A 12,307-nucleotide genomic window follows, 5' to 3' on the forward strand; every position below is an offset into this window, starting at 1 on the left:
TAGAGCTAGCAAGTACGGTCTCCCCAAGAACACAAGTCCGTTCTTTGCTTACTTGGTATTGAGAAACGCCCCATGTCTATCTCTCTCTGGGATGTATGCTAGTGTGGTAGGCCCCTTTATCCTGTTTCCATCTGGGCAAAACATTCCCTTTATCATGGAGTTGCATGCCTCAATCTGTAGAGACACAAACCTATTCATACATGAAGAGGTTTGGTTATTATAGACTGTCCAAATATTGTCTTCCCCTGACCTATGAATGACCTGATCTTATCTTAGTTTTCCCTTTGTCAATTCCACCACAATAGCATTTAAAAAAATAAATCGATCTGGACACCAAATAGCTCCCGTTAGAACGATTGTAAAAAATGTTGACGTTTTGAGCCCCGTTTTGTTGTGCAGATCTATTCATCTTTCCTACCTTTAGCTTACCCGCTTTCCACTGTTGTGTGCCTTAATGGCAGCTGTTTCCATACACAGGGTCTCTGACCTCCATATTTTGTTGCACATTGCTCAGGCCCATCTTGGTGTGCAATCATAGCTGTTGTAGCTTTTGTACATTCACTCCCCAGCATAATAGGTTTTCTTTGTTTACTTGCGATTCCAGTTTGCCAACCCTGACTTCACCCAGCCTATCTCTGAAGTTGTGGACGAGGTCATTCAGAACTGCCCCATTGATGTCAGGCGCCCTCTCTATAAGGTAAGCAGGCATCCACCATAGTGACAAGCCCGTGTAAACATTTGTTGAAGGATCCACAAGCGTTGTCAGATTTAAGTGCTCTGATTTATGTGATACTTTGCACCATTCAATAACACCTGCTATGACTACAGTTGAAATCATCATATAATTTCTGACATAACATTCAGACCGGTCAGTGATCTGATTCATAGGCCTGTTAAATGTGATTTGAAGGAATTGTTTTTTGTTCATAAGTAGATGCCCAGGGTTACAACCAAAAGTCTTTCTGCTTTATTTTCAGCTAAGAATTTTAGCATGTCAAATTTGTTTTTGTGTTTTTAAATTTTTCAGTTCTTATTAACAACAATAACAAATAAACAAATACAAATAAAGATCAAAGATAGAGAATAAAAGTGAACCGACAGGTCAACACAGGGCATACATCATTGCACAATGGAGTAATTGTTCACACAGAGCTACTCTCTACTCTATGCATTGTATTTTGTTAACAATGGTGATCCAGTCATTTTACACAAATACAGTGTAATAAAAGAAAATCAACTTTTAAACCAAGGATTTACCAAAGTTCTCCAGCAAGGTCTTGCCAGTATGGTTGAATATAGGTGCAGGACCAGAATAAATGAAATTGATCTGCCTTTGTCTGTCCACATTGTCTCCAGCATTTATCCTGTACCTGGAAACCCTGTTGTTTATATTTCAATTTAGGGGTCCCAAAAAATCTTATGTTCTGCCAACAAAATTCTTGCCAGGGTTTGGAGTTTGTGGTCTTAGCTCGACCTGCCGAAACAGATCTCCAGTCATCCTCAGCTATCTCCAGGCCAGACTCCCCCTCCTATGTCTGCTTAACCTGGAGGATAGATTGGTTCTTGGAATTTTGTAGTATTTTATAAATTGGTGATATTAAGTGATTACTGCCTTTAGCCTACATGCATCGGTAAATCTACTGATCAGATTGGTATCCCTATTATCTGTTTGGTTGATTTGCTTATAAAAGTAGTATCTGACCCTGATTCTCTTGCCCCAGTCTGTATGATTTAGAAATGTGGGTAGACGACTATAAATCATCCTTATCAGCTATAGTGCAGTAGGCTGTAATATCATTATACGCCCACTGCCTGAATCGCGCATATAGAGACCCAATGGTATAAAATGGGCCATATGCCACCCATTTCAATATTTTGTCATGTTTCTCGAGATGGAGTTTTTTACATTTGCTAAACCACGCCTTAAGGGCAACCCTGGTCCAGCAATTTATTTTGTCCAGATGAGGGACATGGTATTGGCAGTTACCTAATAAAGACTGTGCTGGTGTTTCAGATTGCGGTATTTCCAAATCTTTCCATATGGCAGAGTAGTTTGAGTTACAACAGCAAACTAGAGGTCTTAACTGGGCTGCAATATGATAGTCCTCCACACATGTTAGGGTAAGTCCACCCTCTTCTTTAGGTAACTGAAATATCTTAGATTTAATTCGTGGCCTCTTCAAATCTGTATATCATTTATTCCATTCCCTAAAATACTTAGGAGGGACCTCTATAGGGAGTGACTGGAATAAGTATAGAAGCTGGGAGAGGACATTCATTTTTTTCATTTTGATTCTATTAGACATGTCTAGGGGCAGTATAGTCCATCTTTCTGGATCTGTCCTTATTGTCTTGTTGTTTTTATATATTTTGGTGATGTCTTTTGGGATCCAGACTCCCCGATATTTAAAAGCAGGGTTGTCCCATTTAAAATCAAATCTGCCTTCCAAGTCAGGATTCAAAGTGAAATTTATATGAGAGTATCTGTGTCTTATGTGTATTCAATTTATACCCCAAACAGGAGCCAAACAATCTCAAAAAGGAAGTCAATTTACAGCCCTTCTCTGTAAGTCAGTCAAAGTGAGTAATATATAATCTGCAAGCAGATTTATCTTGTATTTATTCTCTCCAATTGAAATCCCTTTAATCTCTGGGTCCTCCCTCCTATTGCCTGAGCTAAGGGCTCTTCAAAGAATGCAAACAGGGCGGGGCTCAGTGGGCAGCCTTGACGAAAACCTCTCTCTAGCTTGATGGACTAAGTTAGGTGGCATTTGATTCTTATCTTAACAGTTGGGTTTGAATATAGTGATTTAATTCACCAAACAGATTTTTCCTTCAAGCTGAAACTTTGCAGTACTAGGTAAAGGTAGCCCCATCCAACTGAATCAAACACTTTTTCTTTATCTAAACTGAGCAGCACTAATATTTTCCTTGATCACAAAGTCTACCACATAGAGTGTTTGTCTAATATTGTCCTGTGTTTGTCTTTCCCGGACAAACCCTGTTTGGTCTGGGTCTATCGTTTCAGAGACAATGTTTTCTATCCTTTTGTCCATAACTGAGGCCAATAACTTAATCCGTATTCAAAATGGATATTGGCCTATATCAACTACTTTCTCCCTTGTCCTTCCTTCGGAATAATTGATATTGCTACCTCGCTTCAAGATTGGGGCTTCTGGCCTTACTTAAGGGTGTGGTTTTAAGCATATGAGAAAAAGTGGAGTCAACTCAGGCCTGAATGTTGTGCACTATTCATTAACAAATCCATCTGCGCCTGGAGCTTTGTTGGTCTTTAGTCGAGAAAGCGCCGCCAATTTCAGCGGTTGATATCTCAGCAGTGAGCACATTATTATGATGTTCTACTATTGAGGGAAGATCCAGAGATGTTAAGAACTCAATAATTAATGAGTCTTTAGCTTTGTCAGGTTGAGTTTATATGTCCCTATAGTAGGATTCAAAGTCTTGCAGAATTCTTCTAGTTCATGGCAGACTTTGTTGTTTTTTAGGTTTCTTATTATATAAACAATTCTTTCTGCTTGCTGCTTACAAAGTCTCCAGGAAAGAAGCTTCATAGCTTTTGGGCCGGTTTCACAATATTTTTGTTTTGTAAACCTTATTCTTTTCTTATTTTCTTCGTCATAAATCGGTTTTATTTCTTGTTTGATATATTTTAGTTGGGCCCATATTAGTGGGTCTCTTTGGGTCTACTGTTGAGTTTCTAGGTTGTTCAGTTTTGACTGTAGCTCAGCCAAGTGTTTGTTTCTCCTTTTTCTTATGGGCTGCAAAGGCTATGAGTTTACCCCTAATTTATGCCTTCGAAGCACAGGACAATTATTCTTTTAACTCTTCTTTAATGCATTCCTTTCAAACTCCATCATTCAGTACGCTAGTATTCTAACACGTATCTTGCAGTCAGTTATTCTATGTCTATCTGCAGCCCAGATAAAAAAGTAATCCAATCTGGAATATTGTAAGTTACAAGGAGAGTAGCCGGTAAATCGCTTTTCTGGGGGGAAGGTCCCTCCATATATCTTTCGTACAAAATGTCCGTAGCACTTTCCGCATGAATACTGAGTTTTGGTTTCTTTTCTTGTGTAGATTTGTTGAGTCAAGTTTGGGTTGCAATTGGATATTCAAGTCATCCCCACAGATTAAAGGTCCTGATGAATATTTGGTTACTAGGTCAAAAAAATTTAATAAATGATCTGTCATGCCCCGGTGGCATATATTCATTTAACAGAGTGACTTCTTTGTGGTCAATCTTGCCTCTGACTTTGATATAGCGACCTTCCTTACTTTTTAATTTGAGCAGTTCATTGGAACTGTAACCTGTTGAAAGTAAAATTGCCACTCCCCTCTTATACCCAGTGTCAAATTAGTTTTGAGTGATAAATTGCTTTGTCGTTCCCCATCACTGTTTCTTCCCCAGAACGTTGTTCTGTCAGGAGGCTCCACCATGTTCAGGGACTTTGGCCGGCGTTTGCAGAGAGACTTAAAGAGGACGGTTGATGCCCGACTGAAGATGAGCGAGGAACTGAGCGGAGGCAAGCTCAAGGTGAGACTACACTATATAAGCTCGATACCGCTCAACAAAACTCAATCACTGTTTGACTAGTGAAACTGAGAGAACATGTCTTTAAAGGTTTGTCCTTTCCCACTACAATTATTGTTGGCACAGATATTTATTGAATGTAGATTAGTTAACTTTCAATAGCAAATGTATTAAGTATAAACCTAGAGGAGTCTTAAAATGCAGTTAACATGTTTCACCTTCAGGGAAGAAGTGTATATAGTTAGTCTCTCCTGCATCCTCTTCAGTTAACGCTGTGAAGGCAGTACCTGTGATTTTACAGGTGGGGAGATATTAAATTTCATCTAGCCTGAGGCTGAGCTGACTGGCATCTGTAAGTCCACCGCAGGCACAGAAAAAGCAAACGGTGAATGTAGCTCAGCAGAAAAAAAATGTGAAAATATACTGATTCCAAAAGTAATGTTGCAGGTTTTTGCCTACAACAGATCCATCCCAAAATAACATGGACATGGGTGAAAACCAATTTTAGGGATTTAGGGGACCTCAGTATGTATGCAAACATACATACTGACATGTTTAAGTTAGCCATTTTAAATGGTTCAGTTAGAGATATGTTATGCTTGTTTTTAGAGCTGCTAGTTTGATAATTAATTCTGTTTCAGTCATTTTTTAAATAAAAAAAACAATCTCTGCCTCCAGCTTATTAAATGTGAATATGTCCTAGTTTCTTTACTCCGCTGTGACAGTACACTTAATATCTTTGAGTTGTGAACAAAATAGCTGTGGAATACATAACATTTTATAGACTAAGCAACTGATCCATTTGAGACAATGATCTACAGATTACTCAACAATGAAAATAATCGTTGGTGACAGAAACAGACTTTCTGTTACTGTGATTTTTGGCTCCGCTACATAGAACATATGTTGATAATCTCTGTGAAATGGTTAAGATTCCCCCATGTCATGTCTTAAAAAGCAGAGCCCATTTAAAGCCCCTCATTCTGTCCCATTACTACACCCATCTCATTGCTATTGCATCCCATAGTGTTGCTAGCAGGGTGCTGGAGTGTTCCTGATCCCCAATCCTTCTCTCTGTCCTCTCTCCGCAGCCCAAACCAATTGATGTCCAAGTTATCACTCATCATATGCAGAGATATGCAGTGTGGTTTGGTGGATCAATGTTAGCATCAACTGTAAGTATTTCAAACATCATCAACATATTCTAGTGATACATTATGACAAGAGGAGGATATCTACAGTACCTTAAGATTCACCAACTAGGGATGTCACGACGCTTTGTGAATCGGTTCAAAACCCGTTTAGATAATTAAAGATTACACCGGGTTTAGAAAAAAAAATTAATCACGATGCTTTCCTAAACCGCATACGGTGTAACACTAGTTAACATACAGCAGGTTAACGTTAGCCTGCCCTTAGCTATTAACGTTAGCTGGTTTAAACAAGGTTAAAGATGGAGCTGCACAATGTACAATTTTTTTTATCATCATCGCAATATCAACTGCGCAATAACCACATCGTTAAAGGCTGCAACCCATCTCAAAAGAGACTCAGAGACGTTTTTTTGTGTTAGTTGAAAGAAAATATCAGCAGAAAGCTGCACTTTAAATCTGTCATTATCTTCTTTTATTGGTGCCTTATTCAATAAAATTGCCAAAGTGCCAATTCAATAAAAAATTTAGGAAATGATACCCTTTACCATTTGTTTTAAATTCAACAAACATCTCTTTGTATTTTAGCAGAACACTGAAAGCAGCTGTAATGCAGAACTGAGTACACTTTAATATTATAATAATATTATTTATCACAAGTTGTATCATTACGGCTAAATTCAACGTTAACTCATATTTTCCACATAGCATGCAGCCCTAGTTAGAATGGTGACAGCTAAACGGTGTAAAGTGTGTCTGTGTTTTCGACACTGGGACGCAATGTTCCAACAGTCTGCAGTTGAAGACACAGAGGAGCCTAGCTGACCTGTGAGACACCATGGACACTACCGCCATGGAGAAACAGCAGAGACGGGACTTAGTGATGCTTTTTTGTCGGCTCCACAAGCTTGTTGTTTATAAGAGGACATATCTGACGTTTTTTGCTACATTTATATAAATAAAAAGAGTATTTTTCCGTCATTTCATTCTGTCAAAAATAACTATTTGTGAGAAAATCGTATAGTGAACTTAAGATCGAATCGTGAGTTGATCGTATAGCTACATCCTTACCATCGACACTACGGCTTGCATCTTGTGTTACATTGAAGTCTATGCAGGTCTCTCAGAAGACCATGCACGATTATTAACCGCTTCCAAAATCGTATTCTTTGTAGAAATTTAGTTTATCATCATCATCTTAGTATTTAAATTTTTAGATAAGTCCAGCATTGAGGAAAAACAGCGATAAACGCTGCAGTCTAACCACTTGGGGCATTTGTGCACCGCCAGTTTGAGTCTACTAAAAGAGCTGTTTTAACCACTGACCGCTTCCAATCATTAGTATTATTCTGTTTGTGAAAACATTATGGGATGGATCCCTACAGAGATAGACTTTTTTTGTTAAAGAGTAAGATCCTTTTAGGATGTTGTAGCAAATCACCATCACCAAACCCACCAGACTCCATGTAAATAATCACTACTTTTAGTGTGTATAAAACCAGTATTGCCAGTATTAATATTTATTTTTTTTACATGTAAATGGTTGAATTAAGGGTTTATTTCTACCAAACCATGGTAGTGATTGTTGAGTAAAGACTAACCAAGACGGCTTTTAGTTTTATTTAGTTTTGTCCACTTTGAATGAAGTGTGTTTTATAATGATCATACAATTACTGTTTATTTAAATAGAGTGTGGTGCGTTGGCGATTCCGGGTTAGTTTCATTACTACAAAAAGTATCTTACTCTTCAACTAAAAGGTCTGTCCCCGGGATCTTTTCCATAATGTTAGAATAATGATCTGAGTCTGTCAGCGGCAACAACAGAACTTTTATTGAAAAGAAACTGAAGGTGTGCTCTGTTGCATTGTTGCATTAACATTACATTGCAGCTTGTTTTGCCTCTGCCGACTGGAGCGGTGTAGCCGTCATCACAATAACATAATTAAACATGGGGCAGCTGTGGATCTGTAGTAGAGCAGTCTCCTGCCAATCAGAAAGTTGATGGATTGATCCCTGGCCTTGCAGGCTCATGTCAAAGAATCCTTACAAGACACTGAACCCCAATTTGCCCCCGATGCTGTGCCTTCGGAGTGTAAATGGCACCTAGTATGAATGTGTGTGAATGGTGAAGGTTGTACTATGTATAAGCACTTTGAGTAGTTGAGACTAGAGAAAAGCGCTATTTAAGAATATGAGAAAATCAGTTCACGGCCGGATTGGCCCAGCTGGTAGAGCAGGCGCACATATACTGCTGTCTATTAAAGGTGGAAATGCCCCAAAAATAATCTTAAAAATCTCTTGGTGCAAACAAAGTGCAACCGGCAATTTTAAAACACTCCTTGCTGCAAATATATGCAACTTTTACTTTTTAATGATGTAATCTGTATTTTGGCCTTGTTATGTTGGCCTATATTTGCACTCACCTTCATATACATTTGTGCTTCCACAGCCTGAATTCTACCAGGTTTGCCACACCAAAAAGGACTATGAAGAGATTGGGCCAAGCATCTGTCGCCACAACCCTGTGTTTGGGGTCATGTCTTAACTCTGGACCTCCGAAGTGGGGGGTGGGGGTGCTGAAGTTGGGCTGTGCTACAGGACAGGCTCAGGAGGTGTGGGACGATGGTGCTTCTGTGCTTTTTAATTACTTGTTTAGCTATGGATGTGTGGGACGAGAAGGCGATCCAGAATACACAGAGGAGGGAAAAAAAGATGACCAGACCCAACACAGACCGGCTGGAAAATGTATTGTGAATGTTGCTATAGTTATTTTATTTTTTTGTTAAAATGAGGGAAGATGGTTTGTAAGCCCAAACTGTTTTAGAGTATTTCTGCATCTGTTGCAACATGCAGTAAGTGGTGATGATGATGATGATTTATAAAAATGGTGTTGGTGGAGGCCTAGCATGATTATTAAAACATTGACAGTGATTTACCGGACCCCACAACGTTTTATTTGTTCAGGCAGAGGTCCAATGTCTGTTAAGATCATTTAACAAGTTTCAAACCTATTGTCTCTTTTTTATTTTTCCCGACTTCAAATGCACATGTCTGCGTACCCATGTAAGAGCTTGTTTATATTTCATATGAAAGTTTTTTTATACGTAAAACCTCGAAAATCAAGGGTAAAAAAAAAAGATACCACGATTAGCAACAGACTGTTTAAACTCACAATGCAGCTTTGATACGCATTATTTCCTTCAGTTTTAATAGGTGTTCTCTCCCACATGTGTCATTGCTGTCTCCTTTTTAATTCTTCATCCGGGACATTTATTTCACATCTGCTCTCACTTCACACGTCAGGAGTCCACCTCGGATGCAGTTAAAGAGAAGAGGACTTTACTGAGGTTATAAAGATAAAAATCAATGACTGTCAGAGCAGTATTATTTGTTTTTATTATTAAATGCCAAATTATTAACAGAAAGGATTTGTGTATTTAATGCCTTGCAACATTCCAATAAAGGCTTTCATTTGTTTCTAAGTAATGGATTCTTGGTCTTTTTTTGCTTTATTTCTGCTGATGCTTTTTATAAGTGCTGCATTCATCTGCTACATGTCATTGTTTATTCAATCTGTTGTGATTGTTAAAATATACTGTATGTACAGTTGTGTTCAGAATAATAGCGATGTGTTTAAAAACAGTGAATAATGCTCAAAATCCTTCGAATAGCTTTTAATTCCGTAATATCAATGCAATGGGAACACTGCACATTCAATTCCAAATTTAAAACATCACCAAAACTGATCAAGTTTGTGTTCTACTTTTACAGAAAGTGAAGAAAAAAGAATATTAGGCTGTTCAAAAAATAGTATTTGCATTTTTCTTTACAAACTCAAACATTTACTGAATGAACTGAAACATGCTCAATACAGAGAGAGGAGGGAGTGAATTGTGATCGTATATTAACATTTTGCAGCACTGAAACAACGTTTAATTCAATTCAATTTTATTTATAGTACAAAATCATAAGAGTTATCTCAACCCACTTTGCAAATAGAGTAGGTCTAGCCCACACTACAAAATTTATAAAGTCCCAACAATTCTAGCAGTTGCCCTAACAGAGTGACAGTGGACACGCCCTCAGGAGGATGATGAGTCCCGGCAGTGGTTTAAAGAAAAATGCGGAAAGTTAGGCGTCTACCCCCTATAGAAAAGTGATTTCCCATGGAACACATTTAGAATGATGCTTGTTTGAATAAGATGATAGAAGTTTTCCTTTTAGTTTTAGCTGTGCCCTATTCTTACTCCTAACTTTTATTGTAAACAAAAATGTCGGGGCATACAAACATTTTGAAGATTGGCTAAAATCATAATGCAGCCAACACAGCGGGCCCCATGCTACGTGATGAGAGGGTTTTCCCTTGAAAGGTGCCTTAACATCTCGCGCCCCTAAAAGGTTCAGTTCATTAGAACCTCCAATCTGGAAGCAGACCTCATGCAAAGAAATTACATTTTGATATTTCTGTTAAAGATTTCACCATATTTAAATTGTGTTCATGTTTTACTTGTTCTTGTTATGGGGGTGCATTACTTTTAATTGTTTTGTATGGATATATTTTTGGTTAAGAACATAGGAAACCATGGCTGACAAACATATTCTAAAATCTGCATAATTTAATGTGAATAGGGTTCTTAACCCCACTATGAGAAACAAAATATTGTCTATATTGAGAAAGGAAAAAGTACAAATTGCTATGTTACAAGAAATGCTTCTTAATTCACTGGAACATGAAAAATTTAAAAGGATAGGTTTTTCTAAAATAAATCACTTGTCCTCTTTACACTGTTGAACGGTGTGACAATTACTGATTGACAATTTTCTTGCCTAACCGCTGCAGCCATCACAGGGTTAAAATTTACTGGTAAAGTTTGGTACAAATCATTTTGTCTTCCTATTGGCTAAAAAGGTAGGCCGGTTTCATAACATCCAGTTTTAACTGGAAGGAATAACTGTCAATCTTTCCCACGTTGGTCCTCCCTAAACTCTGCAACATCATTGGCTTTGATTGGGGCCATCTCGGGTTACAGGAGACAGATTGTCTGACACAACCTGTCAATCAAATCCGTAGCCGCTGAAGAATCCACTGGTATGCACAGTAACAAATGATAAACTGTTTAGCTTTCTTTCCGTTGAAACTTGGCCAGAAACTACAAGATTGTGAGGCGACCAGCTCGTTTTGGATAACATGGCTTGGATGTTCTAATTCCATGGATTGTTGGCAATGTAGGAAAAAAAACGTTTTTGGTGATCTTTCACCGCTGTGAATGAAGACACGGAGAAAAGGGTGTGGATGAACAATCCACTTTAGACACTAGCGCCCTAGAATCTTTAATTTCTTGACTTCATATCACAATTATAACTATAACTAAGTCATCTTATGCTTTGTGTGTGGGCTTAATAAAATTATGAGACTCTGAGCCCATATAAAAAACCTCTGCAAGATCTCCTTTGATCATCTCAGGAATGTTGCAAAGCTCCGCTCTACACTCACTTTACCTGATGCTGAAAAACTGGTCCACGCTTTTGTCTCCTCCAGGCTTGATTACTGTAACACACTTCTCATCGGGATCCCTAACAAGAGTCCGCAGAAACCACAGTATGTTCAGAATAGTTAAATCACTGTCGGACACCGTAGTTTTCTCTGGACCCCTGCCAAATCTAACCAGTGATGATATGTATTACCGCATGTCTTCATTTCGTCACAGGTTATCGAGGTGGTGTCCAGATAATGATGTGGGCCTTGTAGATCACTGGCAGTCTTTCTGGGGAAGACCTGGTCTGATTCGGAGAGACGGAATTCATCCCACTTGGGATGTAGAAGCTTTCTTTTGTAGAAATCTAGACAAATTTGTTAGTGGACCTAATCCTTGACAATCCAGAGTTGGGACCAGGAGGCAGAGTTGCAGTCTAACACACTTCTCTGCCCTTCTATTTCAGCAGTTACCCACCAAAAACCCTATGCAGAGTCCCAGTCTAACACACTTCTCTGCCCTTCTATTTCAGCAGTTACCCACCCAAAACCCTACGCAGAGTAGAAGTCTAACACACTTATCTGCTCCTCCATTCCATTCTGCCCCCGACCAATGAAATTATTTAAATCAAAGGTAAACAGATGAGGGGCTGTGCATGAAAACCTCATAACAATTAAAACCACAAGTGCAATAGTGCAAAAGAATTGGAGAATTACATGTGGACTTCTAAACATCAGATCTCTCTCTTCTAAAGGTGTACTAGTAAATGAATTAATATCAGATTCTAATATTGATTTATTTATTCTTACTGAAACCTGGCTGGGTGATGGAGAATATGTTAGTGTAAATGAAACCACCCCCCCAGTCATATTAATACACCCGTTCCTTGAGGCACAGGCTGAGGGGGTGGAGTGGCAGCTATCTTGGATTCTAGTCTACTAATCGACTCTAAACCTAAACTAAATCAGAACTCATTTGAAAGTCTTGTTCTTAGTCTTTCACATCCAAGTTGGAATTCACTGCAGCCAGTTCTATTTGTCATAGTGTACCGAGACCGTGGTCCAGACTCTGAACCAGTTCTATTTGTTATAGTGTACCGAGCACCTGGTCCAGACTCTGAATTCTTATCT

At 38.6% G+C, this 12,307-nt stretch overlaps 1 protein-coding gene across 1 annotated transcript in view; it reads left to right on the plus strand.

The window, feature by feature from the left end:
* LOC117952918 (actin-related protein 3-like) overlaps nt 1-9,189 on the plus strand; it is a 25,007-nt gene extending 15,818 nt beyond the window's left edge. The window contains exons 9-12 of the mRNA XM_034885525.1: nt 605-697; nt 4,430-4,555; nt 5,644-5,727; nt 8,153-9,189. Coding sequence (XP_034741416.1) covers nt 605-697; nt 4,430-4,555; nt 5,644-5,727; nt 8,153-8,248 — 399 coding nt within the window. The 3' untranslated portion in view covers nt 8,249-9,189. The remainder of the gene's footprint in view (nt 1-604; nt 698-4,429; nt 4,556-5,643; nt 5,728-8,152) is intronic.
* The last annotated feature ends 3,118 nt before the right edge of the window (nt 9,190-12,307 follow it).

This window comes from Etheostoma cragini, chromosome 11 (assembly GCF_013103735.1).
Source record: "Etheostoma cragini isolate CJK2018 chromosome 11, CSU_Ecrag_1.0, whole genome shotgun sequence".
NCBI classification, from domain to species: domain Eukaryota; kingdom Metazoa; phylum Chordata; class Actinopteri; order Perciformes; family Percidae; genus Etheostoma; species Etheostoma cragini.